This window comes from Macrobrachium nipponense, chromosome 3, assembly GCF_015104395.2.
Source record: "Macrobrachium nipponense isolate FS-2020 chromosome 3, ASM1510439v2, whole genome shotgun sequence".
Lineage (NCBI taxonomy): Eukaryota > Metazoa > Arthropoda > Malacostraca > Decapoda > Palaemonidae > Macrobrachium > Macrobrachium nipponense.
This window is the reverse complement of record NC_087202.1, coordinates 109996998-110023422: the sequence shown is the minus strand read 5'-3', so window position 1 is coordinate 110023422 and position 26425 is coordinate 109996998. Positions and strand designations below refer to the sequence as shown.

Below are 26425 nucleotides of genomic sequence, written 5' to 3'. Positions count from 1 at the left end.
CGGTACTGGCTTAGAGTGCAAAGACCCCCCAAATCTCTGGCATTTGCTGTGGCAAATAGAAATATTTTCAATGGTTTTTATGAAAGTCATCCAAGGTATCCCACTCCTTTTAGCAAATAGAAATATTTTTAATGGTTTTTATGAAAGTCATCCAAGGTATCCCACTCCTTTTAGCTATTGAATTAAAAAGATTGTAGAGGATGCAAATATTAAAAGATTTCCCATAATTCCTTTTATGTGTCCCAGTACTCCTGTGTGGAGATTACCTGATGTGAAATAATGCAAGGTACTTCAATAGAGCAAAGAGCAATAATTCTGATGAGGAAATGAGGGCAATATTTTTAGAGCATGCATCAGAACATATAATAGATACAAGTTTTATATTCACTGATGACTCCAAATCCAATGCTGGAGTTGGTTATGGAGTTTTTAGAGAATCTTTTAACTGAAGAGGTGTGTTTCCTTCAGTTGCCTCAAACTTTACAGCTGAACTGTATGGCATCCTAGTAGCACTGGAACATATTGCAACACTCCCAGTGTGTAGCTACACAATATTTTGTGACTCTAAAAGTGCCTTACACTCCCTGGAAGTCTTCAATAATGATCATCCCTTAGTGTTGAAGATCTTGCAGTGGATCTTCTTGCACCAGTATAGAGGAAGCATTGTTTCTTTTTGTTGGGTTCCTGCCCATATGAACGTATCAGCCAAATCAGCAGCATAAACTTTGATACTGAGAAAATGTCCTGTTCCACATCACGATACATTCCAAGATATATGGAAATCCATCCAGCATTTATGGTCACTTCAGTGGGACAGAGTAGACCCCAATAAAATGAAAGAAATCACTAGTCAGACATACCTTTGGAAATATGAACTAATACCAAGGAAGTGGGAGGTTGTATTGTGTAGATTACATATTGGCCATACGTGTTTAACTTAACGGCTATCTGATGGATGGGGAGAATGATCCTTTCTGTGACAATTGCTTAGTTCTGCTGATCATTAGGCATTTGCTGGTTGAGTGTCCCAGTCTAGTGGAACTTAGAAATCGTTTATCATATCGTAGTGAAGCAGGTGGTAATTATAACATGGCAAAACTGTTGGGATAAAGCATATACGTATATTAATAACGTTATCTCTTATCAAAGAAGCTGGTCTTCTCTAATATATTTGACAGTTGTGCTGTCTTAGTATATTCATTTTTTTTTTTCCTTTTCTTAAGTAATACATTTATGTGATCAAATTAATTTAAAATCCTTTTTATCAGAATTTTTTTTCTTAATTAAATTTATATGTAGTTCTTTTAGCAAAATTTTATTTTGAATTTTGTTTAATATATTATAAAAGTGAAAAGATCACATTTAGTATTCGGCATCAGTGACCCTGGTAGTTGTGATGTCAGATAACTCACAATCAATCAATAGTCATGGGGTTTGTTCGACACCGCAGGTTGGTTGTTGATTGTGGCCCGCTCTTTCTGCTAGTTCTGCTAGCCAGGAGAGTAGGAGTAGCCGATCTTCCTCACCTGTCCCTTCAACTTTCTCAGGACCTCAGGATGCACTGGGAGGGGCGAGGCGACCAGGGAAACTTTGAGGAGGGACCTCCTCAGGGTTTGGCCACGAGATCTTATGCTCCATGGCATGGTCCATGGGCCTGAGAGGTCAGACGCTCGAGTGGTTCAGGAAGGTCATAGGGTGTCTGTCAAGGCTCTTCCTTCTAAAGGAAGAGGATCGAGGGAGGGACACATGGTAGAAGGACTTGACGGTCCTTCCCCTCGTGATACAGTCACTCCTGGGATTCAGAAGACGTTTGCGGAGGTCATCGTGCTGATTCGTCAGTACAATGACCTAGAGGAAGGGTCCAAAGTAGCTTCTTCTGACCACCCTTCACAGTTGGAGTCCTTCTGGGGTCATAAGAAGGAACCCAGGGCCTCTGTGGGCTTACCTTAGTCTTCCTTGTCCAATGGTGTGTTGGACCAGGTGAACAATCGTGTCTCAAGACTAACAGAATTCACTTTGGGCCATCAGATCAGACAAGCTGCTTCCCCCTCCTCTAATTCAACAGAGGCGTTTCTATACGCCCTTGGGTAAGCCTTTGCTGACCAAACAGGTAGAGCTGGAGCTTGTTTGTCTGACTCCTGGCTTACTGCTGCAGCATCTTCTTGGAGAGAACCTTTGGTTTACCAACAAGAGGCAGCAGGCTTGGAAGCTATTGCTATGGCAGCTTTCCAAGCAGTCTCCTGGTTGGCTTTGTGGTCCCTCACAGTATCCAAAGTAGCTGCTTCTTCAGGACCAATAATTCCTGGTGAAGACTGCTTTTGGAAGGCTTTGCCAGTCTGGAGGTAGTGCTATTTCCTACTTGGTCCACCAGACAGCAAACCTGTGGGCCAGCCTGGTGCTTAGGTGGAGGGATGCTGTCCTGAGTCGTTAAGGAATGGACTATTGCTGGGTTCCTCCTCTCCCTTCCCGAGAGAGATGGTGAACGCTGCGGTGGACAAGCAGAGAGCTGAGGGCAACAATTGACTTGTCCACCAGGCAGTTGCTAAGACTTCAGAGCCTCCTCAAGCAACTGCGGCTAGCCCTTTGAGCCAAGCCAGCTCTTCCTCCGCCTCCAAGAAGACTCCTCCTTCGAAGGGGGTGCAAGGAAAGACCCAGCATTCTTTTTTCTCCTTGAAAGGGGTGCGTCCATGCTCGTTTCAGCACTCCTTCCCCCCAGGGGAGGGGTGGGTAAGAGAAAGAAGAAGAGAGGGAAACTCTAGGGATGGCATTCCCCCTCAGCTGCTGCCACCAAAGGGGTTTGCCTGGTGAGCCATTGGGCAACATGACAGTGTTATGGAGCCGAGACCTGGGTATCCCTTCTGGAAGGATATCTTCTCCCCTTCGATTCGAGGCCACCTCTCACTGAAACTCTGGTTCGTCTACAAACTTCCATTCCTGGTTCGGCCAAGGATCTAGCACTGAAGGAAAAAGTGTAAGCAATGTTGAGCAAGGGAGCTGTGGAAGTCGTACAAGATCTGTCACTGGGGTTCTACAGCCGACTTTTCCTGGTGGAGAAGGCTTAGGGGGGCTGGAGACTAGTGATAGATCTCTCTCCTTTGAACCGGTTCGTTTGCCAGACTTGGTTCATGATGGAGACTGCACGCTCAGTGCTCGCCTCGATCAGGGAGAATGACTTCGTGCTTTCGGTGGATCTGAAGGATGTGTATTTCCAGATACCCAATAATCAGTCCTCTAGGAAGTACCTTTGCTTTATCTTCGAGGGGACAGTGTTCCAGTTCATGGCACTTTGTTTTGGACTCTCATCCGCCAATCAGGTGTTCACCAGAGTGTTCACCTTGGTTTCAGCTTGGACCCATTCGGTTGGGATACATCTGTTCAGGTATCTGGGCGACTGGCTAGTCCTGGTGTGCGAGCTTCCTGATTTTTGTTGCGATCTAGGGATCATGATAAATTTCGAGAAGTCAGATTTATAGGAAACTCACAATTAATTTAACATATATAAATTTTTATTCTGGCCACCATCTTAATATTAAAATTTCAATTTTTTTCTTCTATGCTCTTACGTGCTTTGCGGATCAGGAGTCCACAATATCTTGACCCAGAAATAGAATACATAAAAAAGATAGGAAATGATCTCTGCTACCCGCCTCATATAATTGATTTATGTTATCAAAAAGCTCACAAAAAGTTTTATAGTGTTGTTAGTAATGAAAAAGTAATTCCTAAAAATGAACTCAGCTTGCCTCACTTTCGTGAATTTGGAAACATAAAATCAATATTTAAATAATTTAATGTTAATGTTGTGTTTTCCTATACCAATACCATTAGTTATGCTAATCAAGAATAGTCCTGTAACAAATAACATCATCATTTACAAAATTCCTTGTAAGGATTGCCTGTCTTTTTACGTCGATCAGTCAAGTAAAAATTTATATGTTCGTATTAAGGAGCATATGTATTCAGTTAGAACAGCCCAGACTTCAAATGCACTATTTATCCATCTGAGCGAAAGATCTCATTGTATAAATTGGGGCGAGAGTTCTGTAATTGCTGCGTCTAATGATTATGTTTCAAGAAATTTACTGGAATCGGCAATTATACAAATCACTAATAAAAACAACCAAAATCTTAGTCTGGGATTGTAACCTTTGGACCCACATATTTGTAAAATGTTTTTGAAGGACCTTAAAATAGATATATGTGTATAATATATATGTGTATGATATATGTGTGTATGATATATATATATATATATATATATATATATATATATATATATATATATATATATATATATATATATATATATATCTATATATCTATATATCTATATATATACATATACTATATATAAGTCTATCACATTACCGTGATTCATATACATATATCGAACTACAAATGTCCTTTAATGTCTAATTCGCTCTACCTCGGAATTAATATATTTTCATATATATGAAAATATATTACAAGTACTATCCTACCTACAACCAAGTTTGGTTCCAACCCACTGGTTGTAAGTCAGAACGGATGTAAGTCGAACCTTAGAAAGTGGGCAACATACTGGGTAGGGTATACTATCAAACCTTTGCTATATAAAAGTGCCTTTATTTATGTAATAGTATATATTACGTACAATCAGGCATTGAGTTACAATGGGGTTAGGTTCTTGCATGCATGTCAGAAGTCGATTCTTACGTAAATTGGTTTGCAATTCAGTCTACAGTACAGTTAATACAAAATGATGCTGCAGATAGGGCAGGGTAACTCAAACTGATGCTGCCTGAGTGATGAGAGTTCTCATGAGATGGCGCAGTGCCAAGTAACTCAATGGTCAACTGTCTGAAGTAAGGTTGTAAGTACGAGTGGTCGTATGTCAAGCAGGTTGTAAGTCGGATAGTAGTTGTAATTCCGAGGTAGAGCGAATTAGATATTAAAGGACATTTGTAGTTCGATATATGTATATGAATCACGGTAATGTGATAGGCTTATATAATGACTACGTGCGGGCAAAAGCACTACCACGCAACCGAGAACGAGATGGGCTGTATGCAGTCTCCAAAACAAAAAATACGCGCGGCAAGTATTTCAGGTGGGAGGCGGCATATACTTATATCTCTTGCGGTGGCGGGGTTGTTTGGGGCTTCACTGCCAGTCCTGGAATTGAGAGGTCAATGGTTCGAGTCTGTCGATCGCCAATTCTATTATCGCTTAATAAAATTCCCCCTCAGTTAAACATATATGAAAATATATTAATTCCGAGGTAGAGCGAATTAGATATTAAAGGACATTTGTAGTTCTATATATGTATATATATAAGGGTATCAGGAGCATTGCTATTCACCTCAGCGACCTCAAAAACTATGTACTAGACACTGATATCTCACATATTTTGCATTTTATATTTAACCCTTCTCATCCAACCCCTCTTTCCTATCAGGGCTGAACTTGGACTTTAAGGGCATCAGGAGTGTTACTATTCATCTCTGCAACCTGGATAACTATGGATTTGAAACTGATATATGTTGTTTTCGGTTATTTTTACATGTCACCCTTTTCCCACTCCTACTCCTGTTGGTGCCAGTAATGCCTTACCCCCAGAGTATTTTTTCCCAGATCGTGTGTTATATGTATACCCAGTTTAGTTGAAATCACTCAGTGTGTTTCAGAGTTTATATATATATATATATATATATATATATATATATTATATATATATATATATATATATATATATATATATATATATATATATATATATATATATATATATATAATATATATATATCTATATATATATATATATATATATATATATATATATATATATATATATATATATATATATATATGACCTGGTAAAAATGATGGAATCGGCCTTAATAAAAGAGAAGCAGGTAATGAACATCTCAAAAGGTGCGCGGATTTCAGATGTCGTCGACGAAGTTTTCATTCAACCAACCGCTTAAGAAGATTAAAGGAAGATTATAAGCGGGGGTGACCTAAATTGGCTTACTTGTGGACGGATCTCTTGGTATAAATACCACCTTTTCTGTAAACTTTTCTCATTCATATACCTGAAGAGAGAGACAGCAGTCTCTGAAATATAGTACTTTTCTCTCTACATTTTGGTGTTTTTATGGGCTCCTTTTATTAGATATATATATACGTATATATAAACTCTGAAACACATTGAGCAGTTTCAACCAAACTGGTTATATATATAACTTACTATCTGGGAAAAAATACTGTGGGGTAAGGCATCACTGGCACCAAAGGGAGTAGGAGTGGGAAAGGGGTGAAATGTAAAAATAACCGAAAACAGATATTAGTTTCAAATCCATAGTTTTCTAGGTTGCTGAGATGAATAGTAGCACTCCTGATGCCCTTCAAGTCCAAGTTCAGCACCTGATAGGAAAGGGGGTAGGATGAGAAGGGTGAAATATAAAATGTAAAAAATGAGAGATATCAGTGTCTAATCCATAGTTTTTGAGGTCGCTGAGGTGAATAGCAATGCTTCTGATACCCTATCAGGCCATATTCAGCTCCGATAGGAATGGGGGGTGAGAAAGGGTCAACTATAAATTGTCAAAAATGCTGTGTAATGTAATTGAAGCAACTATTTAAAGAAAGGAGAGAGAGAGAGAGAGAGAGAGAGAGAGAGATGAGATGAGAGAGAGAGATGAGAGACGATGGAGAGAGATGAGAGAGAATTTTATTAATTGTCATTCAGTTATTCAGGGCAGTGGCAGCTTGTCAGCTAGTAGATATATATATATATATATATATATATATATATATATATATATATCTTATATATATATATATATATATATATATATATATATATTATATATATATATATATATATATATATATATATATATATAGTGTATGTAACCTATATGTGATATATACCTATATATGTGATATATATCTATATATATATATATATATATATATATCTATATATATATATAGTATGTATATGTATGTATATATAGATGTACTATATGTATTGTTGCTAATACCTTAATATGTTTTTAGAAGCAATTGAACTGCACCCTAAAGATTTATTTAAACAATCACTACTCAGCTCAGCCAAGGGCACTGTCACTGTGGAAGAACTAAATATAGCTCTTGGGAAACCCTTCTAAATTTGTAACTTTTGTAACTTGACTACTCAGTAACATTGCATTGTTGTAAATTTCAATCCCAGGAAAAATGATCAAAATCCTTTCTTAATTGGATTGTGTGTAAATAAAAGGGTGTTTTATTAGAATAGGTCTTTCCAGACAATGCTGATATAGTAATTTTATAACAGCATTTTAATTTCCTATTTGTTAATCATTATTTAGGGTGAACAAATTGTCGATAAATAAAATACATGAGATGTGCAACATGAGTTTTTTTTTTTTTTTTTTTTTTTTTAAAGTGAATACATGCTTTACTGAAGGAAATAAAAAACTACATCTTTAGTTGGTTTCAAGCCATCTGCTTTTTTCTTTTTTAGTGGTAACTTTTTTTTTTTTTTAATGAGTATATTTTTGTCATAAAATTGAAATCTTAATAATAATGTTCTTAAAATGTGCAATTGGATAGTACTTACGTGTAATACTAGTAGATAGTTACATTGTTTTCTTTGTTACAGGTTGGGCACTTGTCTAGTAATGAAGCAGCAGGAGAGGCACTTAAACTATGTGCAGCTCGTGCCAGACTTTGTGAGGCAGTAGGTGCCAAGGTTCCCAGGTCCAGTCAGTCGGTGACAGTAGCAACTAGAGTTGGCAATGGCTCTGTGCAAGGGGAAAACTCTGTTACAGGAACTACTGTTTCTACATCTTTAGTGCAGGATGTTAATATGGCATGTGCATCTGCCCCAACTACACCCTTACCCCCCCTTTCTCCATTAACAGATGGGCCTAATGATACTCCAGGACTCACGGAAGCAGTTCTTGTCCAAACCATCGCGGAGTGTCGCAACACAAATAGTTATGCAAAACTTAGACGTCTTCTGTGGGCTGTTTTTTCTAATGAAGTGGCCTTAAGACGAAGCTTTTTGCAGAGTCCTAAACCAGAAGGAGAAAGTGCCAGTAGTCCTGCATTTCCAAATAAGAATTCTCAGAGCACAGCAGCTCAAAGTAAAGAAGAGTTACGTGCTCAAGAAGGAGATTTAGATAAAGACTTTGATTGTGCTGAAATAGTTTGTGGTGGGGAAGGTGCTTCGTGTAGTTGTGATAACCATGGAAAGGGGCAGAATAAAAAATGTGTGGAAAGTTCTTTAAGACCATTGACTCTTAATATAAGTGAAGTTCGACAAGCATATAGTTTTTTATTTGAATGTCCAGAGTCAGAATTTGGGAGTACCCTGATGAATGCTATTGTACAATTACTATCAGATTCACTTAGTATTCAGCTAAGAGCTCATCGTGAAGCTTTTACTGCCATACCTAATAATATAAATATTTTCATTATTCTATTAGAAAGCCCAGCATTGAATGCTACGGATTATATTGAGGGAGTTATGCCTAAGTTGTGTCGAACGATAAGCCAGTTACCCATCAAGGATCAAGCTCTACTGACTGGTCATCTTTCTACGTGGGAAGCTCCTCGATTGCATCGTCTTTTGGAAAGTCTTCATCAGCTAATTACCATTAAACTTCTTACCACTGAATTTTCAAGGGATTTCACAATCAATGATGAGGACAGCATAACTTCAGCCACTCAGTTCATGAAGCTTCAGTTTTATGCCAATATATTAGGTGGTGACTTAGATTATCCTTTACTGCAGGATATACCACCAGAAGAGGCATCTGTTGAGGTTATGCCTCTCCATGATGATCCTTTCCTTAGTATAAGTGGTGCTGGTAAAGAATGGGAGTCCAGAGCTCCTCCCAGAGATAGCCTTGGCACAGAGCTGGGCATACATGTATTGGATGCAAGGGTGCCGCTCATACCTCTTTCAGAGTTTTACGATGATTTTCTCAGTGATCAGCTTGAAATGGATCGAGATTTTGCTTATTATAAAGCAGGTAGTGGTGATAAATTCAGTTTTCTTAATTATCCTTTCATACTCACCCCAGCAACAAAGGCCTTAGGACTCTACTATGATAATAGAATCAGAATGTACTCTGAGCGAAGAATGAGCATCTATCAACAAGTGATGGAGGGAATGCCTGCTAATCCATATTTGAAACTTAAGATTAGAAGAGATCATATTATTGATGATGCCCTTGTTGAGGTAAGAGATTATTGTTTTCCTTTCTGTTATTGTGTTAATAAATATTCCGTGAAATTGTTGTCTGATGGAGTGTTTAAAAATCTGCTTTGTTGGTTTTATGGGTGGGCTAACTTTAATGCTGAGGATATTAATAATTTTTTTAGATATACTAGATTACAAAAGGTAAGAATGAATAACTCTGAGATATACTTCAAAAGTGAATTAAATACATGCCTCTTTTAATTTATAAAGTCATATGGACATGAATGTTATATATTATACTTAATTTTGAAAGCAAAGTTAGATATTTTTTTATTGTGCTGTAGTGATATAAAACTTCAGAATTTGCAAATGAAAAATTATTTTATATGTCATAGTTAGAATTAAAATTTTTACATTTAGTACGTGGAAAATTTCTATTTTTAATTGTGACAATTGCTGCTTGAAGAGGTTTGCTATATATTTAGAGGAGAGTAGGGATTTATTTACGCCTTTGTTGGTATTGACTTTAATTTCTTTGAGTATTATCAGGATTTTGGTTTTTAATGCAAATAGGTCTTGTCTGAAATGTTATTAACAGTACAACCATTAAGTATAAGATGACTGTTATTTGTTTCAGACATTTTAAAATATGCAGTGTACCATTATTCCATTTTATCTTTCTGTTTAGTTGCAGGCAATAAATGTAAACTCAGTTGTCTCAGTTTTGCAGTTACTACCAGTAATTGAATTTGGAAGCGTACAGTTATTAAAAGAGCATAGGGTAACTTTTGTAAAATGTGTAAGTGATGTGCGCCATAACAGTAAGCTTTGATAAGATTTGGTTGCCAGTACTTAAATTATACCTTATCCCTCCACAGATAAAGATTTAAGAGGTTCAGTAATTATAAGGTTGATGGAAATCCATGTCTGGAGAAGCACTTTATTGTGCAGGAATTATACGCACTACTATTTTAGACTTAAGTTGAATGGGATTATCATTAAGCTAGTTGGAATAGGTTAGGTCAGGGTTGTGGAGAGGGGAATTTTTGTCTGGCTATAACTTCAAAATGTAAGCCTTGTAGAAGCTTATATTTGACATAAGTGCTGCTTAGTTGCCTTTATAGTATATATTATGACTCATTGAATACTTGACTTTACTTAATTTTCTATAAATGTAAATATAGGAATTTATGGTATTTTTTAATGCAAGTAATTTGTTAACATAAATATTTAATTTTGTTTAAGGGCTACATTTAGTCTGTATGCTAACCTAGTGTATTTGTCAAACCTTGTTTGTTGTGGATTTACAAAATGCTAGATCAGTGTTATACCAGGTGTTGACCTCAGCGCTTCTTACCAATAGTTATAGAGCACAGCCTAACACATTGTGGAACAAGCAGTGACCTGGTACTTCAGTGGTCATTGTTTCAAATCCCTAGGGAAAGGGCGTTAATATTAGCCTTATTCCGGTGATACTGTCTGCTCTTAATGTTTACACTGGAGGAGGATTAAATGTGTCCATTCACTGCTGATTGGATGGGGAGGGAGTGAAATTTCAGTGATGAGTGACATTCCAGGGTTGCAGTGGTGCCTGCTGTGATACCATGCATATGCAATAGCATATCAAGTTCCTCTCCTTTTATGCTCTCCAGAGATGTGTGAACTAATATCAGTGCCTTACTTTAGTGTTAATGGTTTGAATCCATATAGAGTACTTTCGTAAACATACATGCGAATATCAATGCATTGTTATTAATATTAACAACATTAAGCCATTTTCTCTAACTTGAAATAACCTCAGAGAAAAACAAAATAGTGGTGATTGTTACAGTCATAATTATGTTATTATTATTATTGTTTTTTTTTTTTTTTTTGTCCTCCAATTCGACTGGGTGGTATTTATAGTGTGGGGTTCCGGGTTGCATCCTGCTCTTAGGAGTCCATCACTTTTCTTACTATGTGTGCCGTTTCTAGGATCACACTTTTCTGCATGAGTCCTGGAGCTACTTCAGCCTCTAGTTTTTCTAGATTCCTTTTCAGGGATCTTGGGATCATGCCTAGTGCTCCTATGATTATGGGTACGATTTCCACTGGCATATCCCATATCCTTCTTATTTCTATTTTCAGATCTTGATACTTATCCATTTTTTCCCTCTCTTTCTCTTCAACTCTGGTGTCCCATGGTATTGCGACATCAATGAGTGATACTTTCTTCTTGACTTTGTCAATCAACGTCACGTCTGGTCTGTTTGCACGTATCACCCTATCCATTCTGATACCATAGTCCCAGAGGATCTTTGCGTGATCGTTTTTTCTATCACTCCTTCAGGTGGTGCTCGTACCACTTATTACTGCAAGGTAGCTGATGTTTCTTGCACAGGCTCCAGTGGAGGGCTTTTGCCACTGAATCATGCCTCTTTTTGTACTGGTTCTGTGCAAGTGCCGGGCATTCACTTGCTATGTGGTTTATGGTTTCATTTTTCGTATTGCACTTCCTACATATGGGAGAGATGTTATTTCCGTCTATCGTTCTTTGAACATATCTGGTTCTTAGGGCCTGATCTTGTCCGCTGTTATCATTCCTTCAGTTTCCTTCTTTAGCTCTCCCCTCTGTAGCCATTGCCAATGTCACGCTGGCTAGCTATTCTTTAGTCTGTCTCATGTATTGTCCGTGCATTGGTTTGTTGTGCCAGTCCTCTGTTCTGTCTGTCTTTCTCCTTCTCTGTATATTTCTGGGTCTTCGTCTACTTTTATTAGTCCTTCTCCCATGCACTCTTTAGCACTCGTCTTCACTGGCTTTCAGATATTGCCCCAGTGCTCTGTTTTCGATGTTGACGCAGTCCTCTATACTTAGTAGTCATCTCCCTCCCTTTCGTGTTATGTATAGTCTGTCCGTATTTGCTCTTGGGTGTAGTGCTTTGTGTATTGTCATATGTTTTTCCTGGTTTTCTGATCTATGCTGCGGAGTTCTGCCTTTGTCCATTCCACTATTCCTGCGCTGTATCTGATTACTGGCACTGCCATGTGTTTATGGCTTTTATCATATTTCCGGCGTGAGTTTTGACTTGAGTATCGCCTTGAGTCTCTGCATATATTCTTTCCTGATCGTGTCCTTCATCTCTTGGTGTTTTATATACCCTCCTTCCATTATTCCCAGGTATTTGTATCCTGTCTCATCTATGTGTTTGATGTTGCTCCCATCTGGTAGCTTTATCCATTCAGTTCTTGTTACTTTGCCGTTTTGTATGTTGACTAAGGCGCATTTTCTATTCCAAAACTCATCCTGATGTCCCCAGATACAATCCTTACAGTCTGGATTAGGGTATCTATTTCCTTGATGCTCTTACCATACAGCTTGATGTCGTCCATGAACATCAGATGGTTGATTCTGTTACCTCTTTTGAGTTGGTACCCGGCATCCATCTTCTGTAGTACTTTTGTCATGGGAATCATGGCTACTACGAAGAGTAGTGGGGACAGTGAGTCGCCCTGGAAGATCCCCCTCCTGATATTAACCTCTGCTAGTCTTATTCCAGAGCTTGTAAGTATTGTATTCCAGTTGCGCATTGTATTTTTGAGGAAGCTGATGGTGTTTCCTCTGCCCCATATATTTTCAGGCATTCTATTAGCCATGTGTGTGGTATCATGTCGAAGGCTTTCTTATAGTCTATCCCATGCCATGCTTAGGTTGGTTTTCCTTCTCCTACTGTTCTTCATTACCATTTTGTCTATCAGGAGCTGGGTCTTTTGTTGCCCTACACTTCCTTCTGCAGCCTTTCTGTTGGTGGGGGATGGTGTTTGTCCCTCCTCTAGGTAGTTGTATAGCCTTTCACGATGATACCTGTTAGTAACTTCCCACATTATTGGTAGGCAGGTGATAGGCCTGTAGTTACTGGCTATATTTCCCTTACTCTTGTCTTTTTGTACTAAGGATGTTCTTCCCTGTGGTCATCCATTTGGGTTGCTTGGTGATTTGAGATACAATGCTGGCAGTTGTTCTGCTATTCGTGGGTGTCGGGCCCTTGAAGTTTTTGAGCCAGTATCCATGGACTTCATCGGGACCTGGGGCTTTCCAGTTTGGCATTTTCTTTAGTTGGTGTCTGTGTCTGTCGTGATCTCTGTGAATCTTTGTTTTATTCTCCCTGTTTCTTCTTCCTTGACTTCCTGGAGCCATGTTGCATGTTTGTTGTGTGATACCGGATTGCTCCATATGTTTTCCCAGAGTTCTCTTACTACTTATTAGTTATTATTATTATTTATTTATTTTTTTTTTTTTTTTTTTTTTTTTTTTTTTTTTTTTTGTTTTTTTTTTTTTTTTTTTACTCTTCTAACCCAGTCCTGCCAATTTCGACTGGGTGGTATTTATCGTGTGGGGTTCCGGGTTGCATCCTGCCTCCTTAGGAGTCCATCACTTTTCTTACTATGTGTGCCGTTTCTAGGATCACACTCTTCAGCATGAGTCTTGGAGCTACTTCAGCCTCTAGTTTTTCTAGATTCCTTTTCAGGGATTGGGATCGGGCTAGTGCTCTATGATTATGGGTACGATTTCCACTGGCATATCCCATATCCTTCTTATTTCTATTTTCAGATCTTGATACTTATCCATTTTTTTCCCTCTCTTTCTCTTCAACTCTGGTGTCCCATGGTATTGCGACATCAATGAGTGATACTTTCTTCTGACTTTGTCAATCAACGTCACGTCTGGTCTGTTTGCACGTATCACCCTATCCGTTCTGATACCATAGTCCCAGAGATCTTTGCGTGATCGTTTTCTATCACTCCTTCAGGTTGGTGCTCGTTACCACTTATTACTGCAAGGTAGCTGATGTTTCTTGCACAGGCTCCAGTGGAGGGCTTTTGCACTGAATCATGCCTCATTTTTGTACTGGTTCTGTGCAAGTGCTGAGCATTCACTTGCTATGTGGTTTATGGTTTCATTTTTCATATTGCACTTCCTACATATGGGAGAGATGTTATTTCCGTCTATCGTTCCTTGAACATATCTGGTTCTTAGGGCCTGATCTTGTGCCGCTGTTATCATTCCTTCAGTTTCCTTCTTTAGCTCTCCCCTCTGTAGCCATCGCCAATTGTCATCGCTGGCTAGTTCTTTAGTCTGTCTCATGTATTGTCCGTGCATTGGTTTGTTGTGCCAGTCCTCTGTTCTGTCTGTCTTTCTCCTGTCTCTGTATATTTCTGGGTCTTCGTCTACTTTTATTAGTCCTTCTTCCCATGCACTCTTTAGCCACTCGTCTTCACTGGTTTTCAGATATTGCCCCAGTGCTCTGTTCTCAATGTTGACGCAGTCCTCTATACTTAGAATAGTCCTCTCCCATCCTCCTTTCTAGTCCTCTCCCTCCTTCCTTCCGTGTTATGTATAGTCTGTCCGTATTTGCTCTTGGGTGTAGTGCTTTGTGTATTGTCATATGTTTCCTGGTTTTCTGACTATGCTGCGGAGTTCTGCCTTCGTCCATTTCCACTAATCCTGTGCTGTATCTGATTACTGGCATGCCCATGTGTTTATGGCTTTTATCATATTTGCCGGCGTTGAGTTTTGACTTGAGTATCGCCTTGAGTCTCTGCTTATATTCTTTCCTGATCGTGTCCTTCATCTCTTGGTGTTTTATATCCCTCCTTCCATTATTCCCAGGTATTTGTATCCTGTCTCATCTATGTGTTTGATGTTGCTCCCATCTGGTAGCTTTATACCCTTCAGTTCTTGTTACTTTGCCTTTTTGTATGTTTACTAAGGCACATTTTTCTATTCAAACTCCATCCTGATGTCCCCAGATACAATCCTTACAGTCTGGATTAGGGTATCTATTTCCTTGATGCTCTTACCATACAGCTTGATGTCGTCCATGAACATCAGATGGTTGATTCTGTTACCTCTTTTCTTGAGTTGGTACCCGGCATCCATCTTCTGTAGTACTTTTGTCATGGGAATCATGGCTACTACTAAGAGTAGTGGGGACAGTGAGTCGCCCTGGAAGATCCCCCTCCTGATATTAACCTCTGCTAGTCTTATTCCAGAGCTTGTAAGTATGTATTCCAGTTGCGCATTGTATTTTTGAGGAAGCTGATGGTGTTTTCCTCTGCCCCATATATTTTCAGGCATTCTATTAGCCATGTGTGTGGTATCATGTCGAAGGCTTTCTTATAGTCTATCCATGCCATGCTTAGGTTGGTTTTCTTTCTCCTACTGTTCTTCATTACCATTTTGTCTATCAGGAGCTGGTCTTTTGTTGCCCTACACTTCCTTCTGCAGCCTTTCTGTTGGTGGGGGATGGTGTTTGTCTCCTCTAGTAGTTGTATAGCCTTTCACTGATGATACCTGTTAGTAACTTCCACATTATTGGTAGGCAGGTGATAGGCCTGTAGTTACTGGCTATATTTCCTTACTCTTGTCTTTTTGTACTAAGGATGTTCTTCCTGTGGTCATCCATTTGGGTGCTTGGTGATTGAGATACAATGCTGGGAGTTGTTTGCTATTCGTGGGGTGTAGGGCTCCGAAGTTTTGAGCCAGTATCCATGGACTTCATCGGGACCCGGGGCTTTCCAGTTTGGCATTTTCTTTAGTTGGTGTCTGACTGTGTCTGTCGTGATCTCTGTGAATCTTTGTTTTATTCTCCCTGTTTCTTCTTCCTTGACTTCCTGGAGCCATGTTGCATGTTTGTTGTGTGATACCGGATTGCTCCATATGTTTTCCCAGTGTCTCTTACTTGGTTCGGCTTCAGGAATTTCTGGGTGGTTGTCTTTTTTTTTTTCCCCTCTTAGTTGGCTGTATAGTCTTTCTGGTTGGTTTCCGAAATAGTTTGTTCTGTTGGTATCCCTTATTCCTGTTCGTGTACCGTTGGATCTTATGTGCTTTGGCCTTAAGCCTCTGTTTGTTCATGAAACTTACCTGTCAGATATATATATAGCTGTATTCTCCGACGTCCGACAGAATTTCAAAACTCCCGGCACACGCAGTGGGCGGCCAGGTGGTTAGTACCCATTCCCGCCGCTGGGAGGCGGATATCAGGAATCATTCCCATTTTCTATTCAGATTTTTCTCTGTCGCCCAGGTCGGTGAAAAACAACTGTTTACAGACCTCCGCCTAGGATTTTGAAACTTCTTGTGCTAACTTGAGTATTCTGATTGACTTTTTGGTTTTGATTTGGCTTGTTGGCTTGGCATAACGTGATAGTGGATTTGATTTGGATTTGGCTTTGACTTTTCTTTGATTACGATGTCTGGATCTAGCTCTGCTAGCTTCAGGGTGTGTAAGGTGCATGAATGTAAGGTGAGGTGCCGAAAGCTTCGGTTAGACCCTCATTCAGTGTGCTCGAAATGTCGTAGTCATGTATGTATGTTGAATGATAGATGCATCGAGTGTGAGCAATTGACTGAAATTGAATGGAAGGCATATGATTCTTACGTGAGAAAGCTTGAGCGTGATAGAATCAGGAGGTCTTCCTCTAGGAGTGCTTCTGTGAGTTGAAGTCAAGGTAGAATTGTATCTCCATTAAATCCTCCTGTAGATGTAATTCAACCTGATCTGTTGTATTGCCTCCGAACAATCAGGAAGTGTCTGCAGAAGGAAGCGTATTATTTACGATCATGGAGTCGATTCGCGCCTTGGAATCTAAAGTGATTGCTCTACAGTCAAATGTGAATTGTGATAAAAGTGTTAGTGCATCTAGTGTTGTGGAAGGGGGGTCAGATCGGTCCCATAATGCCTCTAGGCCTAGGCCCCTGCCGGACTCCCAGGCGGTAGGGAGAGAGGCAAGCCGAAAGCCCGAAGGAGGGTTACGGGATCTAATGACCGTTCTGACGTCCCTTCGGCAGCAAACTGAGACGAATCTCAGGCTGCCGGTGTTCGTGCACGGGCGACGATACTTAAAGAGTGCTTCTATTCTTCCGAGACTTCCTCTCCTCGCCGAGGTTTGGGACGTCGGAAGACCTCTCAGGGGGAGCGGCAGGGGCGCAAGGTGTCGCACAAGCGGCCGTCGCCCTCTTAAGAGAGGTTTCAGAGAAGAGGACGCTTCACGTCCTTCTGATCATTACGTAGATTCATCACCTGAAGATTTTGAAGCTTTTCCGCCACAGAAAAGGAACAAGACTTCATCAGGGGAGGACTCTTTCGAGCGTCCAAGTCGCTCTAAGCATGTTCCTGAGTTGAAGGAAAGGGCATCCCTCGCCCATCTTCCTCGCACAGGATGAGTCCTTCTCCTGATCGATTTGAACTTTCCCCTTCAAGGAAAATGCTTTGGGAAATGTAGAGACAGTTAGCCTCCTTTTTTGAGAGAAAGGAGGCAGAAACTAGTCATCGAAGGAAGGATAGGTGGCTCCTCCTCCGCGTTTTTCGGCCTTTGAGTCTCCTCCTAGTAGCCGACGCATTAGAGAACGTGATTACGTTCCTCATGAAAGGGCGTCTAGGAGAGACGAATTTGACAGAGACGTGAGTTGTCGCACAGGCGGCCGGCGTCTTTGTCAAAAGGCCGAGAACGCTCAAGGATCAATATCGGAAGTTCAAGCTTTGCATGTTGATGATCACGCTCGGCGTCTTAAGCAATGAAGCGCTTACCAGGACGCTCGAGAAGAAGCTTTTCAAGACGCGCGGAACGCTCGCCAAGACGCTCCAGCTGACGCTGTTCAGGACGCACGGCGTCCTACACATCATGACGCTCAGCAAGACGCTCGAGCTGACGCTGTTCAGGACGCCACATCAGGACGCTCTGCAGGACGCTTCTCAGAACGCGCGGCGCCTTGCATATCGGGACGCTTTCCAGGACGATCAACAGTTGAGTCCGAAACGTCAGGATGTTTCTCATGTTAAAGTGTCGAAGTCATCGCGATCTTTGAAGGGCGCTGATAACCGAGAGAAGGATTCGTCTAGTGATCGCTGTCCTACTGATGATGACGAACCAAATGCGTCAGCGTCGTCAGACTATAAGACGTTGACGGATTTACTTAAGAAATTGTTCCCAGATAATTTTCAAGCGCCCGTTCCTTGCTCTCCACCTTCACAATTTGCCTCATCGAAGGCCAGGAAGGCCCCTGGCTTCGTTAAGATGGCCACTTCGCTCTCTGCGAAGAGAGCGTTTAAGAGAGTCCAGGATTGGATGGATTCAAGGAAGGTAAAGGGAAGACTTCGTTTGCACTTCCTCCATCTAGACTGAAAGGGAGAGCTGGGATCTGGTACAAAACAGGAGAAGAAGCAGGATTGAAAGCACCGTCTTCTTCTCAAGGAGATTTCGCCAATTTGGTGGACGCTCCAAGGAGGTCTTATTTGTCATCGGCTAAGGTTTCCTGGACAATGACGGAGACTGATCATCACCTCAAGGGGTTATTTAAGACGCTAGAGGGTTTGTTTAACTTTTTAGATTGGTGCCTCGGGGCTTTGGATGTACAATCGAGGAGTCAAGACTCGATTTCGCTGGAAGAGCTTTCGAGTGTATTAGCTTGTATGGATAGAGCAGTAAGGGATGGCTCTGATGAGTTAGCATCTCATTTTGCTACAGGTCTACTAAAGAAGAGAGCTCTCTATTGTAGCTTTGCGGCGAAAGCAGTTTCTCGCTCAGAAAGCGGAGTATTATTCGCCCCCTTCTCTACGCACCTATTTCCGCAGTCCATGATTAAGGATCTGTCGGTAAACTTGCAAGAAAAAGCAACAAGGGACCTCTTGACTCAATCTTCCAGACGACCTACTCCTCAGGCTTCTACTTCAACAGCTCCAGCACCCAAGAAGAAATTTAAGCCCTTTCGTGGAGCACCTTCCTCTAGAGGTTCTTCGAGAGGAAGGGGGTCCTTCAGAGGTAAGATCTCTTCTATCAAGAAAGGAAAAAATTGACGTTTCTGCCCTTCAGGCACCTGTAGGTGCGAGACTCACCTTATTTGCTCAGGCATGGAGGACGATAGGGGGCGGACACCTGGACCCTAGATGTGATCGAGAGAGGATACAAGATCCCTTTCCTCTCTGCGCCTCCTTTGAGCAGACGAAGCCGATAGACCTGTCGCCCGCATACCAGTCAGAGAAGCAACAGATCTTACTCGACCTTCTAGATCAAATGTTGGAAAAGAAGGCCGTAGAGGAAGTCCTGATGCTGGATTCCCCAGGCTTCTACAACAGGTTATTCCTGGTTCCGAAGCAGTCTGGGGGATGGAGACTGTCCTAGACGTCAGCAGACTGAACATTTTTGTGTAAAGAAAGAAAAATTCAGGATGGAAACTTCTCAGTCTGTGCTAGGGGCCTTGAGACCAGGGGATTGGATGGTGTCATTGGACCTTCAAGACGCTTATTTCCACGTCCCGATCCATCCCCAATCAAGGAAGTTCCTGAGGTTCATCTTAAAAGGGCAGGTCTTCCAGTTCAGGGCTCTGTGCTTCGGTCTGAGTACGGCGCCGATGGTTTTTACTTTCCTCATGCGGAATGTGGCGAAATGGCTTCACCTATCGAAGATAAGAGTCTCGCTCTACCTGGATGACTGGCTAATCAAGTCGCCTTCGAAGTCAAGGTGCCTGGAGGACCTTCAGACGACATTACAGCTGACGAAGGCCCTGGGCCTTATAGTAAATTACGAGAAGTCCCATCTGATCCCCACGCAGTCCATCGTGTATCTGGGGATTCAGATGGATTCAGCGGCTTTTCAAGCTTTTCCATCAAAGGAACGTCAGCAGAGATGCTTAGAGAAAGTGTTAGCCTTCTTAGGGAAAGAAACATGCTCGGCGAAGGAAATGGATGAGTCTGCTGGGAACCATTTCTTCGCTGGAGAAGTTTGTTTCCCTGGGGAGGTTGCACCTCAGGCCACTCCAGTTTTTTTATGGCAGAAAACTGGAAAGACAAGAATCTAGACTCGACTTTGATTATCTCAAAAGCGGTCAAGGATCATCTGAAGTGGTGGCAAGATCCGACCATACTCTCGGAAGGGATGTCCCTCAAGCTTTTGAGCCCCGACCTAGTGTTGTTCTCAGACGCCTCCATGGTGGGTTGGGGAGCAACACTAGGAAAGGAGGAAGTGTCAGGCCTGGAGAGGGGAACAGAGGTCCCTGGCACATAAACTTAAAAGAATTGGAGGCTATTCGGTTGGCTCTTCAGTTCTTCGAAGAACGATGGTGGGCCGAGTTGTCCAGATCAACTCGGACAACACTACGGCTCTCACTTACATAAAAAAGCAGCATGGACACTCTCGATCACTGTTCGTGATAGCGAGAGACATCCTTCTATGGGCGAAAAGCTCGAAACATAGTGATCCTGACAAGGTTCATTTCAGGAATTCAAAATGTTCGAGCAGATCTTTTAAGCCGTCGACATCAGATGCTTCCCACAGAAATGGACCCTACATCTAGAAGTTTGTCAAGAGCTATGGAAGTTGTGGGGACGGCCGCTAGTCGACCTCTTTGCAACCCTCGAAAACGAAGAGGCTTCCGATTTATTGCTCTCCAGTTCTCGACCCGGAAAGCAATAGCGGTAGATGCATCCTATGGGACTGGACGGGGATGGATGTGTACGCCTTTCCCCCGTTTCAAACTCTAAGGAGAGGTAACAAGGAAGTTTGCGGCGTCGCCAGGAGCGAGAATGACTCTGATCGCCCCCTTTTGGCCCTCAAGCGATTGGTTCACGGAGGTCATGTCTCTTCTGGTAGACTTCCCGAGAACCCTGCCAGAGAGAGTCGATCTTCTCAAACGCCACTCGAGAGGTACCACGGAAACCTCTCGCTCTGAGTCTGACTGCGTTCAGACTATCAAGAAGTTGGCCAGAGCGAGAGGTTTTTCAAGATCAGTGGCAGAGGCTATTGCCAATGCGAGAAGAGCTTCCTCTCGAGCAGTTATCAGTCGAAGTGGGCTATCTTCAGGAGATGGTGTAGGAAGAAAGGTATTTCCTCCTCCACGACCTCTGTGACCAAATCGCTGAGTTTCTCCTGCATTTGAGAAATGTGGACAAACTAGCAGTGCCCACAATAAAAGGACAAGAGTATGCTGTCAGCTGTCTTCCGCCACAGAGGATTAGACCTGACAAATGATAAAGATCTTCACGATCTTTTGAGATCGTTTGAGACAACCAAAGTACTACAACGAAGGTTCCATCATGGAACCTTGATGTAGTTCTAAGGTTCTTGATGTCGGCTCCCTTTGAACCTCTGCATGCTGCCTCATGAGAGACACTACTAGAAAGGCGATTTTCCTAACTGCTCTTGCCACGGCAAAGAGGGTTAGTGAAATTCAGGCAATTAGTAAAGATGTGGGTTTCAGAGGACACAGTGCAGTGTGCTCCTTGGATCCTAATTTCTTAGTGAAGAATGAGAACCCATCTAACCCCTGGCCAAAAACCTTTGAAATCAAGGGGTTAACAGAGTTCATCGGACAAGAGCCAGAGAGAGTCCTGTGCCCTGTCAGGGCTCTCAAATTTTACATGCAAAAGACCAAAGATTGTCGGGTCCTTCTGAGAACTTATGGTGTTCTGTTAAGAGACCCGACTTTCCTATGTCGAAGAATGCACTGGCATTCTTTTTACGGAGCACCATCAGGGAGGCCATGCGTCCTGCTCGGATGGGGTGATATGAAGCTTTTGAAAATAAAAGCCCATGAAGTGAGAGCTGTTGCGACTTCAATGGCATTTCGAAAGAATATGGCACTTAATGATATCATTAGCGCTACTTTTTGGCGAAGCAACTCTGTGTTTGCTTCACATTACCTGCGGGATGTGAAGACGGCATATGAGAACTGCGAGTCGCTAGGACCATACATATCCGCAGAAATGGTGTTGGGGCAGGAGCAGCACAAATACTATCCTATAGAAAAGGGGTGGTAGGTGTGCTTTTAATTTTGTGTTGGTTTATGGTTGAAGGGTTGGTTGCTTGAGGCGCTTTCCCTTCTTTAGCCTAGAAGTTATGGGACTAACTTCGATAGGTTAGGTCAGGTGGTGGTTTTTAGCTTCGTTGCCCTCCACAGTATGGTCAATATGGTCTAGTCACATTGTGGTCACGCCCCCGTTGACAGATCATCTAGAGCGCCCACCAACTACACAGGTCACTACCTTGTTGGCAACTCTAGTAAAGCAAAAGCAGACTTCGGTGACAGTAATCAAGAAGTCAGCTATGCTAACAGGTAAGGAATCAAGATGTCAATCATCTGCACTTGAGGTGTTTCCTAAATCCTTCTATTCTGTCCCTTCCCACCTCCAATGGTGGGATTCAAGCTATATATATATCTGACAGGTAAGTTCATGAACAAAATGTTATTGTTATGATACAATAAAGTTTGTTCATACTTACCTGGCAGATATATAATTAAATTTAAAGTACCCACCCACCTCCCCTCAGGGGACAGTGGTATGAAAAATCTGAATAGAAAATGGGAATGATCCTGATATCCGCCTCCAGCGGCGGGAATGGGTACTAACCACCTGGCCGCCCACTGCGTGTGCCGGGAGTTTGAAATTCTGTCGGACGTCGGAGAATACAGCTATATATATATCTGCCAGGTAAGTATGAACAAACTTTATTGTATATAACAATAATTTTTTACATCTTCTATTGTGTTGTTTAGTCCCTCTTTTGTACTTTGTATTTCTCGTTGAGTTCTTCCCTTGTTTTCTTGCTTCTTAGCCATTTTTCTGCCATCTCTTTCAGTTTACTCAAGTCAGATCTCATCACCATGATTTGCTTTTCCAGGCGCCTTTTCCAAGGAGGTTGCTGTTTTGGTTTCTGTTGGGTTGGTTGTGCTGGTGGTGTTGGTGTTCGAAGGTTGTGCTGGTGGTGTTGGTGTTCGAATCCCCATCAGTTCTGCTACTAATCTTGCTCCTGCATATGTCAAAGTTATTTGTTTCTGTGATACTGGTGGTGTGTATTATGCCCATTATTTCATGACCTCACTTGTTTTCTCCCTAATTTCTTGGTGTTATAAGGCTTTCATGGAGGGGATCTTTGTTCTCTCGGTATCTGGCTCCATCCATTGTCTAATCTTTTCTACCCATTCCGTCCTCTCTGTTACTTCGTCGGTGTTTCTTCGTGTGTCGTTGTTTGATACCTCATCCTCCCTGTCGTCTTCTGTGGCATCGTATCTCAGTTCGTCTTCGTGTAATTCGTTTTGTCGTGTGACATTTCCCTTTCCAGTTCTTCTCTTTCTGTTGGGGAGAGCCAGTTTCTTTTCTTTATGTTCCTTACTTGGTCTGCCAGCCTCCTGCTCTGTTTGGGGGTTTGGGTGTTATTCCTCTCATTCCAGATGTTGACCAATCTTCTTCTATATCCTCTCTCCATCGGGTTGCTTCTGATGTAGCATCTCCATATTTCCTTATTTTCTTCTCTTGTCCATATCTTCCCTTTTGCCTCTGTACCTCCAATCTCAGGCTGTTGATTACTGTCGTTGTGGTGATCAGTTGCTGAATGACGACCTCCAAGTATGTACCTGACGTCTCCCCTCAACTTGGGTTGAATACCTGGTTGCCGGACGAAGCTCCTCTGTTGCCAGAGGTTCCATTTACGTTGTTGTCGTTTATTCCTTCATTTCTTTCCATCATTGCTGAGTTTTGCTATTTAACCCATAGTGGACCCTACCCCATCAGGGATAGGTACTCTTTACAGCTGAGTAGACTGAGGAAATTATGGTAAAGATCCTTTCCCAAGGAATCAACGCCGAGGAGAGCGGTCACCATCCAACGACTGACCAGCCCCAATGTTGCTTAACTTGACTTAAGTCTATTGACGACCTAACCCACTCCTCCACGGCGCCACATTATTATTTATTATTATTATTATTATTATTATTATTATTATTATTATTATTATTATTATTATTAAGCCATTTTCTCTAACTAGGAATAGCTTTAGTGAATAAACAATGCACTGGTCATTGTTATATTTATAATTTTAACTTCCAAATTGTGCATTAACCCTTTGTGTTTAAAACTTCTGCAACTTTAGCTGCTGCTTACGTTTACACAGAAGCCTCCTTGGAAACATGTGGAACCCCTTTACGGTATACCTATTGTCCAATCACCTCTGTCTATCATGCACAGTATCTTTCTTGATTTAAGGGGTGTCCTTTCTAGTCCTCTTTTCACTTATCTATCCAGCACTGTCTAGTAGATCTTCCTCACCTGCCTGACACTTCACAGTGATCTGCCTGGACAACTTTCTTGGTTTTAATGGACTCCAATTTTCACTGCTTGCCTATTGTGGGTGAGCCTTTTGTTTGTCTTGAAATGTGGCTCAATGGTCTTGTTAAATTCAATGTTTAGAAAAACTTGGCTAGTCTTTTTTTTTTTTTCTTTTTAGCTCCGCTGCATTGTATTTTGAAATGGTCACTCATAATTTTGCTGATATTTACACCTAGTAAATAATGTAGGCACCACCTACTTGATTGTGTACTTATGTTTACGAGATATCAGCGATACCACTCAAATTGTTGCCAACAGATCATTGCATAGGTTTCAGTACAAAATATGCAACCTAAAAATCACATAGATATACAGTCCAGGCACTCCATTTTATTATAATTAATTTTTTATTAAAAGTTTTGTTATATTCTAGCAAAGGCATGAGTAAGAGGCAGCATCTACAAAACTTACTAATTTATTCAGACAACAAGCAGACAGGTTAATATCTCTTGCGAGTGGAAATGTAGGCCCTAACATGAGGTGAACCAAAACAGAGGTCACAACACAATCACTTGTGTTTGTTGACAGATTGAAAGATACATATAAATCAAAATGACTGAAGTTACAGTACATACGGCTGAAATGCGGACATTGTAATGAATACGGTAATAATGATGCATTCAACATAACAATATGTAATATGAATTAGAATATATGTACAAAAGATGTTTCTTGTATACGTGCATTGGCACACAGTGATGTTTGTTGTGAGGAGATTAGCTGGCCAGGTGAGACAAAGATGTATGAGTCCGCATGGGACCCTACAGGTATCCCTCCTTTGAGAGGCCTTTGGTTGTAGGTTAGTGTCCAGGAGGTATGCTGGCTTAAGACAGTCGATGGAGACCTGTGTAGTCCTGCCATCCACCGCCATCTGGTAGGCTTTATGTCATCTCTGGATGATGTCATGTGGTCCCGATTAGGCTTGGGAGAGGTGTGGATCTACCCAAATGAACTCATGTTTTGTTTTCTGCAGTTCGCTAGTGACGTACACTTTTCTGGTTATGTGGTAGGTTGTCTTGGTTGACATCCATTCTAATGCTTGACATCTGTCAGACTGGGATATTGGGCTCATTTGATTTTGAAAGACATCTGCCGGGAATGTTAGTGCTGGGTCATATTGGGCTTCTGCTGGAAATGCTTTGAATGCTGTGTGTGATGTCATTCTCAGGCCCAGTAAGACCCAAGGTAACTCCTTTCTCCAAGTCTCCCTTGACATCTGGCAATGAGTAATGCTTTCAATGACCAGTTAAGCCTTTTGATGATACCGTTAGCCTCTGGGTTGTAGGCCGTTGTGTGTGTAATCTCTGTCCCCAAACTGCCTGGGAGGGCGTTCCATCAGGCGAACAAGAAGTTAGCCCCCCTGTCGTGATGATCTGCAGGACCCATCCGTTAAGAGCTTTCATGCAACTCTCCGCCATCTGTTGCCTTATTGGTGTTGCTATGGGCCACCTGGTATTTCTGTCGATAATGGTGAACAGGTAAAATTACAACCATGCAAGAAGTGATTGGCATCAATATGAACAGCCTAGGGAGGAAGATAACTTTAATATTAGTGTAGAAGATAACTCTAATATTAGTGTACAGACCTCCCCACCAATCACAAATGTCTGATGAGGAGCTGTATGCACTACTAGGACAAGAGATAAAACAACAAACTCTGCATAATAATGGGAGAATTCAATGCAGCAGTACATTGGGACACGATGACCTCCGCATCAAACGTAGAAGGAAAGAGACTTAAAATTTGTAAAAAATGAATTTCTCCACCAATGGGTTGACAAACCCACTAGAGGAAACAACATACTAGATATCGCCCTATCAACAGAAGATAATCTAGTATCTTACCTTTCAGTAGGTGCAAATCTAGGCAAAAGAGACCATGAAATTATCTCATTTCAAATTAATGTTCAACATAAGAAAACAAAAAGATATTAATGAGATTAGACTACCATCGACAAGATCTAAAAAAGCTAAAGGTGTACGTTAAAAATCTAGAGTACGACGAGAACACAGGTATCTATAAGCATTGGGAAAGCTTTCACGAGGAATACACAGAAAGGAGCTCTAGATGTATACCATTTAGGCAAATACT

The 26425-nt window shown here is 41.4% G+C and overlaps 1 protein-coding gene across 5 annotated transcripts in view; it reads left to right on the top strand.

The window, feature by feature from the left end:
* The window catches only part of LOC135221954 (ubiquitin-protein ligase E3A-like), a 173256-nt gene that overhangs the window by 86160 nt on the left and 60671 nt on the right, over positions 1–26425 (top strand). For all 5 annotated transcript variants that reach the window (XM_064259998.1, XM_064259999.1, XM_064259996.1 and 2 more), the window contains exon 3: positions 7649–9235. In XM_064259998.1, coding sequence (XP_064116068.1) covers positions 7649–9235 — 1587 coding nt within the window. The remainder of the gene's footprint in view (positions 1–7648; positions 9236–26425) is intronic.